Below are 20,824 nucleotides of genomic sequence, written 5' to 3' on the forward strand. Positions count from 1 at the left end.
CTGAAAGGCCATTCTGCCTCCGTGGACCCCAGGTGAAGAGCCAGCTCTATGCTTTCACTTGAGTTATAAGATCATGCTCGATCCTTCCAGTAGCCTGGACTGGCTGGGGAGTGAGACGCAGATAAGAGAATGCAAACCTTGATTCAATTCTTAACCACCCGCCACACCCAGACAACAAGCTGTGTGATTCTGAGGAAGTTACTCAGCGTTGCTGAACCTCAGTTTCCTCATCTATAAAATGGGAACAATAACCCTAATCTCACAGGGTCGGGGGTGGTGGTTCCCAGAAGCACCTACACGTAGTGAACCCTCCGTAAATGAAGGCTGCCTTCCTCCATATTACAGATAAGAAAACTTAGTTGCAGAAACGTTCAGTGTTCTGCTTAATCACTTAGTGGTTAGAAACAAAATCAGGTTTGGGGCCCATGTGTTCTCAACTCTTAACGCAGGGCTCCTTCCTGTCCTTGCACCAGGGACTGAAGCTCTGGTCCACTCGATGGCTCTGCAAGGAGGAACGTCTCTCCCAGGCCCGCCTGCATGCTCTCTGCACGTGATCTGCAGCGCCACCTAGTGGAGATTGGCTGTTTTTTCCCTCTGCCCAGTGCACTCTCTCTTAATTTCTTCAGCAATCAATCTTGACAGAACGTTTGTGTTTTACAAGACTTAAGAGGGAGACACTAGAAGCTCACCTAGGATAGCAGAGTGGGAGAAGCCATCGGCCTCGGGTCTCTGTGAAATGTAGCCAGACCAAGGCCCATATGAGGAGGGTCCCAGAGTGGGTAAGGGCTGGCACCCCCAACGGACAACCATGCCAGCCTCGCGCTTGTAGGAACTTTGAAATTCCTAATTAACGTTTGTTACTTAGTGACAGGAATTAGTGGGCCCTCATTATAAATGGTAATTCCAGTTTCACTGAGTTTGAGGCATTTACAGCAGGTTAGGTGTTCCATGTTCCCAAATCTTTGTTCCTTTTACCTGTTCCCCTCCTAATGAAGGGCCAGACTGCCCAAATCTCAGGCCATCTGATGAGAATCCTAAGGAGATTTTCCTTTGTCCTACTATTATCATTTATGTCTCTCTATATTTTCCAGCCCCTCCAGAATACCACTTGTCTTTATGTGCTTTACTTTCATCAGCCTGGCCCCTTGGTTACATCTCCTTCCTGTGAGCATCTAAGTTCATCTTGCAATCCACGCCACTCACATTTCTAGTGCTTTTCATCTTTGAACTCTTCCACTATGGAAATGGAAATGATTTATTCCAGAAACCTTGACTCTGTTCCCATGACCTCATCTGTAAACTGTTAAATGTTTTTCATACTGATGGGGTCAAAGAGTCGCAGAACTACATCGCTATGAATTCTGCCTTCACCCCCCGCCCGCGCATTTTTCCCGTCATGACTTAGATTCCATCACTATCTCTCCTCTCTTGGTATCTTTTATGTCTGTTTCGCGAATACTTTACTGTTGTTCCCAGAGCACCGAGGGAAACGGGGAAGAGCTACCAGAAAGAATAGAGCTGTTCCAAGTGCCACAATACAGGAGCTCACTGTACTTTCTTTGAAGAAAGACCATCTCTCACCTCTGTACACTATCTATTTCAATGCCACTAGAGCAGAATTCTTGGTATTCTACTCCTTTCCTCCAAAACAAAATTAATCATCTCCTCTGACTTAACAGCATTCACTCTATTTTCCCAAGCTCACTTTCTTCTATCCCCTTTATTCACTATCTGCTTCTACCCTGTTGTCTACTCGCCGCTCACCCAGTGTGCCTTTTCCAACGTTATGCTTCCTACTGAAATTCTACACAACCTAATTCAGATGACGTCCTCTCTAGTTAGAAAGAATCACTTCTTTCTTTTCTACAACAGGTTCCTTGCTCTTTTACATCCAGCTTTAATTTCAATCAGCCTGATGTTAACGTTAGTTGTTTATATGTTGCAAACTAGGATGGGACTATATTATCTTTCTTGGTTCTCCCCCTCCAGTACCGAGAAGGTTCTCTATAATGCTGATTGAGACAAGACTTGAGACACCCATGTTTTTTGAAGTCTCTAAAGGAACTCAAGTAGCTAAAAGGAACCAGCTAAAAGTCTGGGGGCATTCAGGGTAAGGAATAACTAGACAGGTGTCTGTCACTCACATGTAGATGGTGTCAGGTTCCAGGCATTGTATGATCAGAGAGATGGTGGTGAGCTGCTTGTCCGGGACCTGAGAGGGCATTGCACAAGGAGACTTCGCTCCGGAGATGATGTCGTCAACAAAGCTCAGCACCGTTTCTGCCCAGAGGGGAAGGAATGGAAAAAGCATGAGAAACAGGGATGGCCAAGCAACACCTGGTTGGGACTGACTCCGTTAGAACTTAACATTAAAATCACTCGGTCCCTGGTCTTCTCAAATTCCTAGTAGGGCAAGGAGACCCAGAAGGAATGGTCTTTTCTGTTTCATATTTAATCAGTTTGGAGCCATCTGTCCAGAGTTAGCTGAGACAACCAAAGCAAGATATACATAGCACATCTGCAAGCTCTTTTATGACATGTTCTTGACTTGGGCAGAAAACAGCTGTTCTGGTCAACGGTCATTGCCAGACCTTTGCAGTACCTGTGCGCATCAGGAAAGAGCCTCGGAAGAAGCCGTAGCCAGCGCTCTATGCCCAAAGGCAGTGCATATGTTTCCAAGCCACAGTGATAGTTTCACCAGAAGCTATTTACCCTGCACTAGACTGTGGATGCTACCACCCTGCTGGTGCCCATACTCATGCGTCAGTTTTAGGAATGATTTATGTTCACCTTTCCCTATGTATAGACAGTGAAATACTAAGGCATGAAACATTTTTCATGGGGTGTTTCCACTCCTTTAAGACGTCTCTCTTCTAGCTGTACCTGGCAAAAGCAAGGTTTGCTTTAGGATAAGACATGGGGTAATAAGAACATCTGTTTCTACATGCTTTTGCCTGGATGGGGTGGGGAGTTGGGGTTATTAGCAAAGAAACTTTTTCTGTAATCATGGCAGTGGTTAACACAGAATTGTTTCCTAATTATGGGCTAGGATAACTAGTGTACTGTATTGTTGTTTCTTTGTGCCTAGAGACAATGAAATGGACACCTCTTTCATAAACAAAAACAAAATTAAAACAAGACTTTGTCAGATGCTCACCATGCAAAAACTCTCAAATGGAAAGGATAGCTGCTGCTGCTTCTCCCTGCTCCTCCTACGTTGCCTGGGGACCCAGGGCAAAGCCAGGAGGCAGGACATTTTCCTTTTCTTTTCTTTTTGCCACCCTGGATCAAGATGAGCCTGTGAAGTGGGAGATGCTCACCTGTCTCCACCTTGGAGTGGTCCATCCTGTCAGTGACCTTTTCTTGACGGATGAGGTAATCTACAATCTGCACCCCGATTGGAGGCTCTGAGTGTTCCCATTCCAGGACCACGAGGGTGCTGCTGGGCTCATGAACCGTGGAGAGTCTGAGCCTGAGTGCAGACAGCAAGAAACATGAAATGGGGGCCCAGCCCCAATACCACTACTGGCCACCTTCTCAATTATTATTATAGCGTAAACTCTTCTTTCTAACCTTTCTTAACCAACCACTAGGATGATTTCTTTGAGGGTGTGTCTCCTTCACTGTAAAATAAAGATTCTTGAAGATCCTTAAAGTCTATATTTTGTTCATCTAAGTGCCTGTCACAAATTGGGGACTCAACATATATTTGTAAATAAATAAGCAGGTGAGTCAAAGATGAAGGAATGCCTGCATTTTACAGGGTTAGTGGATAGGGCCTTTGGAGTAGCACTTTATAGGGCTTGAAAATGTAATTTCTGGGTTTGCTCTTGAAAAATAAGAAAATGTGCCTATAATGCTCATACCAAGGCCCACTAAAGGTGACGTCTGGGAGAGCTCTGCATTAAGAAGGACAGTCAGCTCAGCTTCGAGAACATTACAGGATTGCCCTGCTGGCGGAACCCTGGCTTCCCCTCTTGCTACGGGTACTAACACGTGCTCAGTTTGCAGGTAATGCTCATAGGGGGCTTTACTGGGCCAGAGAAAGTTGGACACATGCCAAGTTCTCCTCAGGGCATTGTCCTACGCCTGCACACCCAGGTTCTGATTTCAGTTTCTGTCTTTACTCTTGGGTTTCTATGAATACCCTGATTCCAGACTCTAGTCTTGCCTTGCTTTTCCCAATTCATTGTCTCCTTGTGTCATGTAAATTGTCCATTTTGACCACTCTGCCATCTCATAACTCTTTATACTTGTAGAGACTCAATAAACACTATTGTAGAGACTCAAACACTATTAACATTCATTGGCATGGATCTTCCAATGATCCCAGAGGTTTCGATTCTCTGCCTTGTTCTGACGTCACGTGTGTGCGTTCGGTTTCCCACTTGCTTCTTGTCCCCTGTTTCTTCCTAGACCACTGGCTTTAGGGAGTTTTCCCTGTTCATCTCACACCAGCCTCCCTCCCTTACATGAGTCTCTGCCATTCATTCCCAACCTTCGCTCCCATATCTCATGACCACCCATAATCCTGGTGCTCTAGCCTACACTCAGCTCACCAGATGTGTCATTGGTCTCAAGGATCCCCAGGCAAGGTACTGTGGATGGATCCCATCAAAGCAATGTTCAATTTCAAGTCAACGAATATTTATTAAGCACCCACTACTTACAAGAATGTGCTCGGTGCTGAAGGTGCACTGGTGCAAAAGCCAACTCCAGCCCCTCCTCTTATGGAGTGGTCACTAGACCAACATACAAATTCTGCATGTGACTGTAATAGTGTGTGATGAGAACTTTAACAAGACATGATGGGAGGCTGTGGGAGCAACAGTGAGGAATTCAACTGGTGGGAGAATGACACAAACCACACGCTCTTTAGTGGCTTACTATGAAGGAGTGCATAGTTTACATATGACATTAAAGATGGAACAGACCCCAAACAGTGCAGATATTCATTCATTAGAATCATATGCAGAGGGCTGTTTTGAAGAAAAAAGCATTAGGAAGCTTAAGTAAGTAACTAAGCCTTACTGAGAACTCAGATTCCGTGAAAACATGGACTGAGGCTGGCCTCTACTGAGAAATAGGAGTGTGTATGATTTAAAGAGGCTAGTGTAAAACTAGAGTGCATTCCTATATCCAACTACCGATAAAAATTCAAGAAATTACGGTTTGCTGCTGGAAGAAGTGACGAGAGTTGACAAGAAAAGTGAAGTCCTTTGTAGATGTTCCTGTTTATGGAAATTTAGCCCAATTAGATCTCTTTTGCTACGACATTTAGTAAATGCAGATTTTGAAATGAAATCAGCCCTAGGACACCAATGGCTAGATCTGGCATCCACCTGATTTAGTGTTGTATGTCAAAGGTAGCTCTCTTAGCTGGTGAATCAGGCTAGAAGAACCATCTTCCAGAGTTCCCTTTCTGCCAAAAGAAAGACCTTTTACTAATAATGAGCTTGACTCTCTTTTGAGCTGAGAGGTCTAAGTCATGGCTTGTAAAGAGCAAGAAGCCAATGGCTGGCGTGTCTAAAATGGCCCACATAGAGAAGGCCTGTAGACAAAAGAAGGCATTGGCTTGTGATGACCCTGTACCACTGTGTTCTCCTCTTTCTCAATGTTCTTCCTGCTCAGTCCTGGCCCTTTAAGGCCCACCCACACTTTCACGGAACAGACCAGATAGCAGTATGCACACAGACCAGCCTCTCACTTGCTGGTTTCCTCCTGCCATTTTGCTCCTGCTTACTCAGCCCTCCAGTTACTGAGTCAGGATCCTCCCTTTGGGCTCTCTTGGCCTTACCAATCCAGGCTCCTCCAGCTCGTCCTACCATCCCTCTTTATTAGACACAACATTTCTGTGCTTTACTCCCATGGCAGATGCCACATTCGAGGCCAACAGGGTTTCCTGCCCTTTACATGAGTTCAGCCAGTTCTGTTCAGCCTTCCTCTGAGTGTATGAAAACTGGACATGTTCATTTTCAGCCACCTTTGCACTTTGTTCACCCCTCAAATGCAGATGCCCCTTAATGCACATCCCTGACCCTCTGCTCTTCCCAGATGACAGTCATTCTGGAGCATCCTTTCTCATAGCTGTGGTTCCATTTCTCATTTCTTTGAGGCTGAGTTCAATCTTCTTATCTCGAGCGTTTACTTTGTTATAGGGCTCCAGGTCATCTTTCCTCATGACCACTGACTATTTCTATACGACTGCCCCACTATAATTCTCAGGCAGGTCCAAACGGAACCAACCTCCTCCTTGAACCTGCTTATCCTGGGACGCTTCTTTTCTCAGCTGTAGCCTATTCATTGTCCCAGCCACTGAGGTCAGAAGTCTTAAGTCCATTCTCCACTTTTCCTTCCTTCTCACTCCCACAGTCAATCAGTCACCAAACCCTGCTGGTTCTACCCAAAGTCATCTCTGAGTTGTAGCCTCTGTGTACTATACTATTATGGTTAAGATCACAGTCTCTTACCTATGGCCCTGCTTCCTGCTCTATGACCATGGAAAAACTATTCAGTCCATCGGAATCCATTTCCCTGTCTGTTAAAGGGGGTGGTCGTGGTGATAACAGTACCTAACTGCTTCACACTGTGCCCGACACCCAGTAAGTGTGTTGCTGTCCTGGGTCTTATTACTGACCTCTATCTTCCTCCACGGCAACAATACATTTACCCCTCTTTTCTTCTAGCCATGCTGTCCTGCTTTCTCCACCTTTGGGGAGAAATTCAAGTGCTATGTCCTTTATGAAGCCTTCACTATTCTTCAAATTCAGACTCGACTCTTCCCTTTTCACACTGTCTTTAAATGTCTCATATAACTCTTATCCTACCATCTCTGCTACTGTTACATTGGTTCACTTGCCTCCCTAGAAGACTGAAAGCGCCCCTAAGGCAGGTACTGCACCATATTTTTCTTTCTGTTCCCCAGGACCCAGCCCATTGCTTGGAAAAGAGTAGACACCCTTTAACATATGTTTGCAGAATAATGGCGAGGCACACAAGCAAGAGAAAGGCCGAGAAAGGGAATCATACACGGGCTGTGGGAGAGGCGCACAGGCAGGGAGTCCATCAGTTCCGAAAGCGGTGGGGTCACATCGACACCAGTCCTCGATGACATCTCCGGTCCCGGAGCACCAGAGGGAGCTCATGGTGGCCTCCAGCAAGAGCTGCAAGAGAGGGCAGAGAAAAGAGTAAGCATCAGGGAGCCAGGGCTGGGTCCCCAGAGTAATGAGACAGAGCATCAGGGCTCTGCTTGGCCCTAAATAACTCCAGTCAGCAGCCTGTAGCACCACGTCTCCATTTACTTCTACCCCAGAAGAGTGTTTCTGGGACGCCTGGACCCTGTAGGACCCGTAGGGTGTCTCTGTCTCATTAGCATAATAGTTCATCCCTGTGGTTGAGGGCTGTCATCTTGGAAACAAGTCTGATTCCACCTCGCCTCTCCCTCCCTCCCATTCCGCACCATCATTCCACACCTAGGGCTCTAGAGCCATGACCTCTTCCCCATACGCTCAGCAGGGCCAGTCTTGACCACTCTCCCCCGGGCCAGAGGCACTCAGCCTTTTCTCAGCTGCCTCTCTGAGCATCCTTCTCTGCCCTCTTCACGCTGCCCCAGTATCTCCTCTGCGTTCCTTCAGCATGCCTTGTATCTCACTTACAACATTTATGCAGTTCTGCTTTCGGTTGTGATTATGCATTAGACCTCTCTTTCCCCGTAGAAGGTAGAAACCACGTGACACACAGGCTAAGAGCCGTGCTCTGGGGCAGTCCCTCTAGGTGAGAACTCCAGCTCTGCCAACCACTGCCATGTGACCTTGGGCAAATTACATAAACTCAGGCTCCTGGATGGTAAAGTGGGATAAAGACAGCACTTTCCTTATAAGGATGTTGTGACAGCTAGATGAATAAATACATGCCAAAGGGCATGGCATCGTGCCTATGCTATGCACACATTAGCTGCATATAAATAGTACATGTCGGTCATCAATAAATAACAGCAATTGTTATTGTCTTTGAATGACAGGGTTGCGTCTTGTGTGGAAGCTTGTTAATAACATAGAACCTAGAGTAAGTCTTTACATACAGTGGTTTCACAGCAGATATTCACTATTCAATTAAAGGACAACAAGATAAAATTAGATCACTGAGGGAACAGAACTTATGAGAGGGGCAAGTCCCTGGTGAGGAGCTGGGTCCTGACAGGCACTGAGCCCTGTGTGAGGCCCTGCTGCCTCAACCCCAGCCCAGGGTGGGGGAGAGCCTGAGACAGCTGCAGGGCAAGCTCAGGGATTTCTCTCCAGGTCAACTCAACCTCTGCAGCCTCTGCTTTTCCTTTGATTCTCTTCCCTCTGTTTCATCCTCACCACACCCAAACATAATGGATACATTAGAGAAATGAAACAGCTATCCTGGAAAGTTTTAGGCCAAACAATTAAAAGAAAGAAAAAAAGAGAAGAAGATAAGAAAAAGAAGAGATAATCCTACAAAATACAACATGTTCAAGTCCAAAGCCAGTATCCTATGTCCCATCCATCCCAGGTTAGAAGAGATGACATAAAGTTCATACTGACCCCCCTCCTTGGATTGGGAGCCTCAAGGGAGCAGGGATTCTCTGTTATCACTATGATTTGTGTAGAGCTTTAGAATTTACAAAGCCCTTAATTTATTTTTTTCCCTATTTTTTTTTAAACATCTTTATTGGAGTATAATTGCTTTACAATGGTGTGTTAGTTTCTGCTGGATAACAAAGTGAATCAGCTATACGTATACATATATCCCCATATCACCTCCCTCTTGCATCTCCCTCCCACCCTCCCTATACCACCCCTCTATGTGGTCACAAAGCACCGAGCTGATCTCCCTGTGCTATGTGGTGGCTTCCCACTAGCTATCTATTTTACATTTGGTAGTGTATATATGTCCATGCCACTCTCTCACTTCATCCCAGCTTACCCTTCCCCCTCCCCATGTCCTCAAGTCCATTCTCTATGTCTGCATCTTTATTCCTGTCCTGGCCCTAGGTTCATCAGAACCAATTTTTATTTTAGATTCCATATATATTTGTTAGCATACAGTATTTGTTTTTCTCTTTCTGACTTAACTTCACTCTGTATGACAGACTCTAGGTCCATCCACCTCGCTACAAATAACTCAATCTCGTTTTCTTTTTATGGCTGAGTAATACTCCATTGCATACATGTGTCACATCTTCTTTATCCATTCATCTGTCAATGGACACTTAGGTTGCTTCCATGTCTTGGCTATTGTAAATAGAGCTGCAATGAACGCTGTGGTACATGACTCTTTTTGAATTATGGCTTTCTCAGGGTATATGCCCAGTAGTGGGATTGCTGGGTCGTACGGTAGTTCTATTTTTAGTTTTTTAAGGAACCTCCATACTGTTCTCCATAGTGGCTGTATCAATTTACATTCCCACCAGCAGTGCAGGAGGGTTCCCTTTTCTCCACACCCTCTCCAGCATTTATTGTTTGTAGATGTTTTTATGATGGCCATTCTGACTGGTGTGAGATGATACCTCATCAGAGTTTTGATTTGCATTTCGCTAATGATTAGTGATGTTGAGCGTCCTTTCATGTGTTTATTGGCAATCTGTATATCTTCTGTGGAGAAATGTCTGCTTAGGTCTTCTGCCCATTTTTGGATTGGGTTGTTTGTTATTTTGTTATTGAGCTGCATGAGCTGCTTATAAATTGTGGAGATTAATCCTTTGTCAGTTGCTTCATTTGCAAATATTTTCTCCCATTCTGAGGGTTGTCTTTTTGTCTCATTTATGGCTTCCTTTGCTGTGCAAAAGCTTTGACGTTTCATTAGGTCCCATTTGTTTATTTTTGTTATTCTTTCCATTTCTCTAGGAGGTGGGTCAAAAAGAATCTTGCTATGATGTTATGTCATAGAGTGTTCTGCCTATGTTTTCCTCTAAGAGTTTTATAGTGTCTGACCTTACATTTAGGTCTTTAATCCATTTTGAGTTTATTTTTGTGTATGGTGTTAGGGAGTGTCCTAATTTCATTCTTTTTCACATAGCTGTCCAGTTTTCCCAGCACCATTTATTGAAGAGGCTGTCTTTTCTCCATTGTATACTCTTGCCTCTTTTATCAAAGATAAGGTGACCATATGTATGTGGGTTTATCTAGGGCTTTCTATCCTGTTCCATTGATCTATATTTCTGTTTTTGTGCCAGTATCATACTGTCTTGATTACTGTAGCTTTGTAGTATAGTCTGAAGTCAGGGAGCCTGATTCCTCCAGCTCCATTTTTCTTTCTCAAGATTGCTTTGGCTCTTCGGGGTCTTTTGTGTTTCCATATAAATTGTGAAATTTTTTTGTTCTAGTTCTATGAAAAATGCCACTGGTAGTTCGATAGGGATTGCACTGAATCTGCAGATTGCTTTGGGTAGTATAGTCATTTTCACAATGTTGATTCTTCCAATCCAAGAACATGGTATATCTCTCCATCTGTTTGTATCATCTTTAATTTCCATCATCAGTGTCTTACAGTTTTCCGCATATAGGTCTTTTGTCAAAGGAGAAGTAACAACTGACACAGCAGAAATACAAAGGCTCAGGAGAGATTACTACAAGCAACTATATGCCAATAAAAATGGACAACCTGGAAGAAATGGACAAATTCTTAGAAAAGCACAACTTCCCGAGACTGAACTAGGAAGAAATAGAAAATATAAACAAACCAATCACAAGCACTGAAGTTGAAACTGTGATGAAAAATCCTCCAACAAACAAAAGCCCAGGAGCAGACGGATTCACAGTCAAATTCTATCAAACATTTAGAGAAGAGCAAACATCCATCCTTCTCATACTCTTCCAAAATATAGCAGAGGGAAGAAGACTCCCAAAAATCATTCTACAAGGCCACCATCACCTTGATACCAAAACCAGACAAAGATGTCACAAAAAAAGAAAACTACAGACCAATATCACTGATGAACGTAGATGCAAAAATCCTCAACAAAATACTAGCAAACAGAATCCAACAGCACATTAAAAGGATCATACACCATGATCAAGTGGGGTTTATCTCAGGAAAGCAAGGATTCTTCAATATACTCAAATCAATCAATGTGATACACCATATTAACAAATTGAAGGAGAAAAAACATATGATCATCTCAATAGTTGCAGAAAAAGCTTTTGACAAAATTCAACACCCATGTATGGTTAAAAACTCTCCAGAAAGTAGGCATAGAGGGAACTTACCTCAGCATAATAAAGGCCGTATATGACAAACCCACAGCCAACATCATTCTCAGTGGTGAAAAACTGAATCCATTTCTACTAAGATCAGGAACAAGAAAAGTTTGCACACTCTCACCACTAGTATTCAACATAGTTTTGTAAGTTTAACCGCAGCAATCAGAGAAGAAAAAGAAATAAAAAGAATCCAAATCAGAAAAGAAGAAGTAAAACTGTCACTGTTTGCACATGATATGATACTGTACATAGAGAATCCCAAAGATGTTACCAGAAAACTACTAGAGCTAGTCAATGAATTTGGTAAAGTAGCAGGATATAAAATTAATGCACAGAAATCTCTTGCATTCCTATACACTAATGATGAAAAATCTGAAAGAGAAATTAAGGAAACACTCTCATTTACCATTGCAACAAAAAGAATAAAATACCTAGGAATAAACCTACCTAAGGAGACAAAGCCCTTTAAATGCTAACACTTTTGTAAGGGAGCAGACCCTATGGAGCCTTCTGGGGGCAGACCCTTCCCCCATACCTCTGCTTTAGCTCCTCTCTGAAGTGCCTAGATAGTAGTATCTGATGCACATTTCCTGAGTTGTTTTACAGATGTGAAACCCCCCCAGCAAATGGAAGATGTTAACTACTTGATGTCCATGAGCAAGTAGCCCTCAGGCCTCCTGGAGCCTAAGGACTGATAATGTTAACCCCTGCGACACCGGCCTGTTACCACACCACCAAGCAATCAGAGAACTGTGCACAAGTTGATCACACACCCTGCAAGCCCTCTCCCTCACCTGGGCTTTAAAACTGTTTTCCTGAAAGCCTTTGGGGAGTTTGGGGTTTTAGAGCACAAGCCACCTGTCCTCCTTGTATTGGCACCTTTACAATAAACGCTGCATTTTCCTTCACCACAATCTGGTGTCAGTAGATTGGCTTTACTGTGCGTGGGTGAGCAGACCCGAGTTTGGCTCAGTAACACTTTAATTTGAGGTCCATGTTAGACAGCTACCATGATTCACAGTGGAGGACACTTAGAGTCCAAAAGGTTAGGTAACTTGCTCATGGCCACAGGTTAGTAAATGGGTAACAGGACGGATTTTACATCTCAGGCTTGATGGAAACATCAAGCTCTCTTGATTAACACCATATCCACCAGCTCCCAGGATGAATACCAGTTCACAGTAGGTGCTCACTTCATGCTTTACCTGACTAAACCAAATTCAAATCAAAAGGTGCATTTTCTTTAACTAGGAAAACAGACATCCTTTGAGATGAGCAGAATAAAGAAGACATCATGGCTGCTGCCCTACAGTCTTCAATCAACTATTATTGGCTAAGTACCTGTAGGAACGATTTCCTGTCCTAAGCATTAAGGATACAGTGCGTAAGATATATACGGCCCCTGCTTGCATTAAGTCTTACAGCTAAATAATAAACAAACAAAAGTTATATAAATAACCAGAACTGTGATAAGGGCTCCAGAAAAGGGTGAAATGGTGGCAGAAGGGACAAGGAGGGGGCCAATCTCACGGAGGAGTTTGGGAAGGCCTCCATGAGCTTGGAGGGATAGGTCAAGAGTAATCCGGTCACAAAGCTTGGGGAAGTATTCCAGGTAGAAAAACCAATATTAAGAAGACTTTAGCCTGCAAGAAACTTGACTTCTAAAATCAACTAAGAAAAAGTTCATCTTGCTATAAGAGACAGAGCGGGGGCAGGGGCAAAGAGATGCTAAGAAAGTGAAAGGGTGGCAGGCTGATTACAAAGTCCTTAGGACACCATGTGGGGGTGGGTGTCACATTCTAAGAGCAACAGGAAACCATCAAAGTGTTTCAAACAGGGGAGCAACCTGATCAGATTTTCCTTCCAAAGTTATTGATGACAATACATATGATGACAAACATTCTAAATGCCGTTTCAGACCATTCGCTGAGAGTTCCTACTCTCTAAATCCTGGGCGAGAGGTAACTGTGTAGGTAGGATGAGGGTACAAGAGAGGAATCAAGAAGGAACGCTTTGGGAAAGGAAGAGAAAGGAAAACTACATTTTTCTTAGTACCTACAATGTGCCAGGCATTCCACAGGAATCCTTGTTTGTTATTAGATTTAATCCTGATTCCAGAAAAGAAATCGAATTTTCCAATTTTTATTATTTTTCTCTAAGGAAAGCAGCTGAACTTTTTATTAATATATAAATTTATTTCTTTTATTTATTTTTATTTTTGGCTGCATTGGGTCTTCATTGCTGCGCGTAGGTTTTCTCTAGTTGTGGCGAGCGGGGGCTACTCTTCCTTGCTGTGCGTGGGCTTCTTACCACGGTGGCTTCTCTTGTTGTGGAGCACAGGCTCTAGGCACACAGATTTCAGTAGCTGTGGCACACGGGCTCAGTAGTTGTGGCTTGTGGGCTCTAGAGCGCAGGTTCAGTAGTTGTGGAGCACAGGCTTAGTTGCTCCGAGGCATGGGGGATCTTCCCAGTCCAGGGCTCAAAACCCATGTCCCCTGCATTGGCAGGCGGATTCTTAACCACTGCGCCACCAGGGAAGTCCAAGGAGCTGAACTTTCAAGCCAAGTTCATCTATCCATTCATCTGTCCATTTATTCATTACTTCGTTCATTCATTCTGCAGAATGCCAACTATGTGTGACCACTGCTGGGCACTGGGATTCCATAGAAGAGAAAGTTTCTCACAGTCTAGAGGAGAGTGAACAACTATATAAACCCTAGGAGAGTAGGTGGTGCATGCTTTAAGAGATGTATGCACACATACAGTGGGAGCGACATGAAGGAACAGCGGGTCGGCCTGGGAGTGTAAGGGAGAGTCACGTTTGAGCTGAAACTTGGAAGTAACAGTTAAGAGTTTGCCAGTGGCAGTAATGTGGGAAAAGGCACTTCCGGGAGAGAGAGTTGCAAGTCTGAAGGGTCAGATGCATGGGAGAAAATGCGTTTTGTTTAAGGAGGTACAAGGAGTTAAATTTTGGCGGGTAAAGCATACAGTATAGAGTGGGTACAGACTAACCATGTAAGCGAAGACAAAATCGGAGAGTGAACTGCCCTTGTAAGGAGGTGCTAAGGACTTCAGATTTATTCAACAGATTCTGCAGAGCCACTGAATTACCTTGCTGCTGTATGATCAGGAGTTCGTATTAGCCTTAAGGCTAATTAGTTAGATGACTCATACAGGGAAACCAGTAAGAAGGCTACTGTAACAAAGAAGATGGTGGCTTGATATTACAACAGATGACTGAAATAGTTAGGCTGTGACAGGGGGTGTAATAAAAAGAGGACGGATTTGAGATATTTGTGGCCCTAGATGATGGATTAGATGCTAGGGACAAGAAAAGTCTAGGCAGCATCCTTGGTCTCCAGTTTGGGCAACTTGGTAGAAAAGAATGCCGTTCACTGAAGTGGAAGCACAAGCGGGTATAGTTTAGGGTGGAAGGTGGTGACTTCAAGTTTGTTGGGTTTGACACACCTGGTTTGTCATACGGTTTGATCTACTTGTTTCTAAATTGCAGTCACAGACTAGACTGAAATATGGCACTGGAGATTATTTAGTCCGACAGAAGGAAGACAGTGAGGCCAAGAGGTTGGAAAACTGGCCTGAAGATCTGCCAGACAGGTAGGGATAGGAACACAGCGAGTTCCTAATGCCAGGACTTAGCTCCCCTCCACTGGTCCTTTGCTTCATCACTCCTCATCTCTATTCCTTCGTAGAAAGGGCACAATTAGAAAGAAAAGCAGAGGAGTGGAGGGAATGGTGGACACAGGCAATGTCTAAGGAAGAAGAGAGAAGATGTGGTGACCAAACTCCTGCTCAGGCCACCTTTCTATGTGTTTAGAAATTAAAGGTTCAAAATACGGCCAGATGGGAGGTATCTCTCAACCACTCTCCTAAGACCAGTGCAGGGAGACAGAGAGGGGCTAAATTCTGGCAAGCAGGGGATCCAGAAAGGGGCGTTGCTAAAGACAAAACATCTTCAGCTTCCTCATTCTGCTGGTACTGGCCTGACAGGAAGCAGGGGCTCCAGGCCCCCCTCTCCCGCCAAGCTCTTCCCTGTCTGCAGCTTCGCATGCCCTGTCCCATAGGATGGTTCTATGCGTGAGCTCCCTGATTCTGCTGCTCCCAGGCAAGTGCACAGGAGCTCCTGGGGTGCTCAGAGAAGCAGCCTTGGGTGCTCACAGAAGACAGAGTGGGACATGTAAGGGGAGGGCTGGGCATTGGATTAAAAGCACTGCAGTTTTGGGGTTTCCATGGTGACACAAGCCCCTCCTTCTCATCGTCCTTTCAAGCCCACCTCCAGTGGTCTCTTCTCTCCCACTTCTCTTCCCATAGTCACTTCTATCAGAGTGAAGAGAAATTTGCAGGCCAAAGGAACAATTTATCTTTTTTGTTCCTGTGAAAAACCTTATTTTCAAACACTCAATGAGGTATCTGTAGCAGAGGCAGAGAGGCGAGAGAAACACACACACATGCAAAATCCCTCCTGTCGGTTTGAGCATCACCTATGAAACAAACTGTGACGCACCAGGTGTCCCTTGAAAGAGAAAAGAGAAAGCAATTATCACCCCACCTGGAGAGACACACCTCTCAGGCAGGCAAGCAGCTCACTGCTGTGACTCTACTATATCTTTTCCCCAAAGTGGCTTTGCCTAGTCTCAGAAGTCCCCCACCCTGAGCTTTTGTGTTTTCTATTTTTGTCATTGTTGTCGTTGTTGTCTGTGTTTTGACCCGCTCTGTTCTTAACGTCCTTGAGAAGATCAGAGAGCTAGGAAATGAGGTAAGTCACTGCCTCTGCTGCATTTATTTAGCTTACCCTTTTGGGTCCATTCATTTCCTGCTAGCACCTTGGGAAAGGGAGGGGCAGAGGAAAAAGAGGAGTGGCTGGGAAATGTCATGACCCAGCTGCATAATATAAGGCAGAAAGATCTGCATGGACGTGGAGTTTTGTTCTTAAGAGTCAGAGTGATGGGCAGAAAACCAACCCCCTCCAGACTAAGGTGGGCAGACCCTTCCCTTGGGGATCTGCACCTAATGTGCTCCTTCTAGCCTAGCTGACCCAGTCCTGGATCAGTTAGGGGAGCTGGCCCACCTGCCGGGCCAACAAGGGCGTGGTACTGCTGAGTCCCCTCCGACGACCACCCCCTGAGGCTTTCTGAACAAAGCTTTGGTGACTGTGATTGCTATGCCTCCTTATCTCCCTTCCTCCTTCCAGCCCTTGTTGCTCAAAGACCTGTACAAATGCCAAGCGGTGACTCCCGAGTCACCACCATGGGTGTTGCAGATGCATTGATTTGATTTAATATGCAAAAATGCAAATATAAGCAAATTAGGTGGCTGGAGTAGTTAAATAAAAAGTCTCACTCTCCATATTGTAGCGTTGAGCTCAGCTGACCCTGTCACCCCCTCAGGCCATTTGGAAAACCCTTTGTTGCTGCTGATGCCACCTTGAACCCCATGTCCCAGGCCTCTTACCCTCTGTGTCTGGTTGTTGGTGACCAGTTCATAGATGGGGGCTGCTCTGGTCACCTCCAGCAGAACTGGCTCGGCAGGGGTGTCAGGGCTGGATGTCACATGACACAGGGGGCAGGACGAGGGGCACCGTCCCTTGCTCTGGCACTCCATGCGGACTCCAGCCGCCATGCGCTTGGTGCCAGACTCTGACAAGCTGGCAATGTATTCTGGGAATGTCAGCACCTTGGGGTCTCTTTCCCGCTCCTCTGACTCGTCGGATGGGGAGTTGCCTGGCAGACACAAAATAAAAAGGAACAGTGAGGGAGGTGAAAGAGCAGGGACTTGCATGGCCTCGTGGCCCCTGAGTGCTAGACTCAAGTCCTTGAGAGGTCAGAAAATGACTCTGAGGGGGTAAGAATGTGATGCTGTTATCCCACTCAATGTGGGGAGCCCATCCTCCCAGAAACCCACACAGCTGGAAATGACCCTTCCAAATGTGAGACCGGGTTTTCTTCCTTTCTGAGAATCATCAGCCCCACGGATCCTTTCAGATGGATGCTTCTGCTGTATCTGTGCAGGATTTATGGCTGTCATCAATAATATAAACAATAATAGCAGTGACTATTCTATGAATCATTTTCTTCACCCAAAAATGAAGATATTAATAATACCTACCTCTAGCATTGGTTATAAATAGCCAACTATTTTTAGAGCACAAAACACAATGGCTAGTGCATGTTGGAGCACCATCATCATAGTTTTAATCGTAACTATCAGTAAGATTTATCAAGTCTGTACAGTGAAAGTGAGATCTGTTAAAGATCTCCCTTAACCCCTATAACAACTCTCTGCATGAGTTCTATCATCACACCCATTTTATAGATGAGGAAAGTGAGGCCAAGAGCCTCAAGACCACACAGCTAGTATATAGTGAGATCTGAAATTTAAATCCAGTCTTGTCTGATCCTAAAGCCGTTAAGTCAGAGGGAATAACAGGACTTCTCTGCTTCATTATTAATCAATGTATTAAAGATACAGAAGGAAGTTGGACTTTTTCAAAAAGATTTGCACTACAAAGCCTGAAAGATGGGTCCACATTGCCCTTGACTGATGAGTAAAAGGTATTTGGGGAAGCTCTTGATTTATTTTTGGTGACAAACATTGGAAATGCCTACCAGAAGAGTTCTTCCCTATGGAAGAAAGCATTGCTTGACATTTCTCTTCCAAGCCTTCCTAATTTTTCATTTAATTTATTAAGTCTAAAGAAAGATGGAAGTAGAATCTGCTAACAAAAAGCTCTGGGTTCCTTAGGAGATCCCTGGTCCTTTGTGCACAGTTGTATGCCCGAACATGAAACAATTTCAGGGAGATGGCTGGGCTTTTGGAAACAACAGGCAGACACAGAATGTTCCTTCTGGTTCTCAGGCTCATCAAGAGTGCCGAGCTTGAGGGACCAGATCTTTGGGGAAACTGGTTGGAAGGATTTGCAAAGTGGTTCCAGAAGGTAATTGTGAGATATGACTTCATAGCAGAGTTCCCTGTGATGGGGCTCAGGGAGCACTGTTATTCTCCCCTTGTTCGCGATGTAATGTAAGACCGTTTGGAAGTGTCCAGGGGTATTTCAGCACTGTTGTTTCCCACATGAGCATCATCACTGTGCAGATGAGACATTTTTACCAGCAGCTCCATTGACACCAGATTCCTTCTGTGTGCAAAGGCAAAGGCTCACTTAGAAACTATAAATATGGAATATAATTTCACACGTGCCTTTTGTTTAATAACGGATCAAAGATTGAGCTCAAGCCCTTGCTAGGTTATAAGGGAACTGCATGACAGCACACACCAAAACCAAGAATGATGGCCTCCAATAGGAAGTCCAGAAGCCCACACCAGCTAGCCCCAGAGTCAACTCCAAGCCATGTGTACATCTTGATTGACATTCAGGCTCATGAAACTCAGTGAACCCCACTGGGAGGGTTCGTGAAGCGGCCACGACCTGGCAGGACTCTCCTCACCCAGCCCCTGGCCAGGCCTCCAATCTTCTTCAACAGGCTGTATGAACTGGGCTGTGATAAGTAGGGGTGGGGTGAGAGCTTTGCAACTATGATGTGATTTCCAGAAAAACAGGCCCTCGTTCATTGAGAAAGGAAATGAAAAAAAAAAAAAATCAGTAAAGAGACCATGCTTCTTTTCAAGATAAGATTTAAAACATCTCACTGTGCAAGCCTTGCCGGGGAGCTGGAGGGTCTCTTGCTGGCCCTCCTGACCCTCACAAGCATTTCATTATCCATCCACATGTCATCTCAACCTCCTGGTTGAGAAAGTATTCAACAAAGAGGCTGCGAGAAGCATTTCTATGAAATGACCACGAGATGGTGATATCAGCTCTAAAATGACTTCTGTGAGAGGAAAGAAAAGGCGTGATCAATCCGGTGTGGCCACTGTGGTACCACAGAAAATAAACTTACGGAAAAATAACACCTGGCTACTTTAAAAAAAAAAAAAAAGTCATGGTACAATTTCCTTTCAATCAAATAATAAAAAGCTGAATAAAACAAATCCATAAAACTTATCCTAAGGAGAAAAATACAGAGTGAGAGACATAATTGTGAGAGACACAAGGAAGGGAAAATAAAACTCTAAAGGGAAAATAAAAATCCCCCTCCAGAGGCTTCCCTGGTGGCGCAGTGGTTGAGAGTCCGCCTGCTGATGCAGGGGACACGGGTTCGTACCCCGGTCCGGGAAGATCCCACATGCCATGGAGCGGCTGGGCCTGTGAGCCATGGGCGCTGAGCCTGCGCGTCCGGAGCCTGTGCTCCGCAACGGGAGAGGCCACAACAGTGAGAGGCCTGCGTACCGGGGGGAAGAAAAAAAAAATATATATATATATGTATATATATATATACATATATATATCCCCCTCCATATCCTTCACATGGAGTATAGTTTACTTAAAGGGGGAAATAATATGCCACCAGATTTCTTTTTTCTCACTTTCACTCCCCAAACACCCAGAAACTACCCCCACACCCTACATACATATCCGTATATAAGACATATAACCCCTGCCCATTCATCACTTAGGGTGCACCATCTGACAGACAAATTGGGCCACGAGAGGGCACTGCAACCCCAAACGCAGTCGAGCTGAGTGACAGCCTCCCTGCCCTCCAGCGCTGCATCATTAAGGCTTGTAATCGCTGTAAACATTTGAGGGGCTGCTCCCCTTGCTTCCGTCTTCTGGCTTTCCCAATTAAAATCAAGATGCAACTAATCCCCTTCAGTATCTGTCAGCCCTGGATTGGTGTAAGATTAGGACGTAGAGAAGCACAGGAAGGGGTTTACAGAGGAAGATGGTGAGAGGCCACCAAACTCTTGTTTTCATCAGAATTGTATTTTCCTTCTCCTGATAATATTCAGGCCCATACAGAGCAGGCCCTGCTGGAGGCCAAGACAAATTGCCCCTCTGGTCCCCTCATCATGCAGGATGGAACTGTCTAGAGAGGAGCGAGATTTACACAGAAGTAATGAGCGGCTAACTCCCCAAAGCCATCTATTCAGGCTCCAGCGAAGAATAGATGTGTGTCTATGAGAGAGATTTTTCAAAAAGAAAATGCATTTTCCATGCGCCATTAAAGATACGATCGGGAAATACTCCTTAAAATGATGGAGTCCAGTGGTGAAAGCCCAGATAAATCTCCCTTTGCCCAAAGAGAGTACCAATAACCAACGTGTCTGTGGGGAGTGAAAGAGTTCAAACCTAAAAGCTTCAGGCGAGTCTGAGCTTTGACATTTGCTTTTAAACCCCAGCTCAGTGTTGGAGTGGGTGGTGGCGAGGTCTGTGTGTGGAGAGTGGAGGGAAGAGTCTCTGCCTTATTTCCTTATGGTTCAATGGCCACCTTCTTCTATGTCCACTCCAATGACAGTCCTTTCTTACTTCATCTCTCTTCTGCCCTCTAGATCCTGGGTAGAAATGCTCTAGTAATTTGAGACACTATCTTGTTTCTTAATAAAATGAATATTCTATTTCAACAAATACACAGTTTCTGGACAAAAATAAGCTACAATTAAGGTCTTAAAAGAATATAACTGACAAAGGTAACTTCTGACCAAGAATACCCGAGTGTGCTCCCCCCCACTCAGCCCCGTTT

At 44.7% G+C, this 20,824-nt stretch overlaps 1 protein-coding gene across 2 annotated transcripts in view; it reads right to left on the reverse strand.

The window, feature by feature from the left end:
• Window positions 1-20,824, reverse strand: part of ASTN1 (astrotactin 1) — a 316,153-nt gene that overhangs the window by 13,762 nt on the left and 281,567 nt on the right. For both annotated transcript variants that reach the window (XM_065877622.1, XM_065877613.1), the window contains exons 17-20: window positions 16,695-16,963; window positions 7,030-7,163; window positions 3,321-3,472; window positions 2,145-2,280 (exon numbers count right to left, since the gene is read on the reverse strand). In XM_065877622.1, coding sequence (XP_065733694.1) covers window positions 2,145-2,280; window positions 3,321-3,472; window positions 7,030-7,163; window positions 16,695-16,963 — 691 coding nt within the window. The remainder of the gene's footprint in view (window positions 1-2,144; window positions 2,281-3,320; window positions 3,473-7,029; window positions 7,164-16,694; window positions 16,964-20,824) is intronic.

This window comes from Phocoena phocoena, chromosome 1 (assembly GCF_963924675.1).
Source record: "Phocoena phocoena chromosome 1, mPhoPho1.1, whole genome shotgun sequence".
Taxonomy (NCBI): Eukaryota; Metazoa; Chordata; class Mammalia; order Artiodactyla; family Phocoenidae; genus Phocoena; species Phocoena phocoena.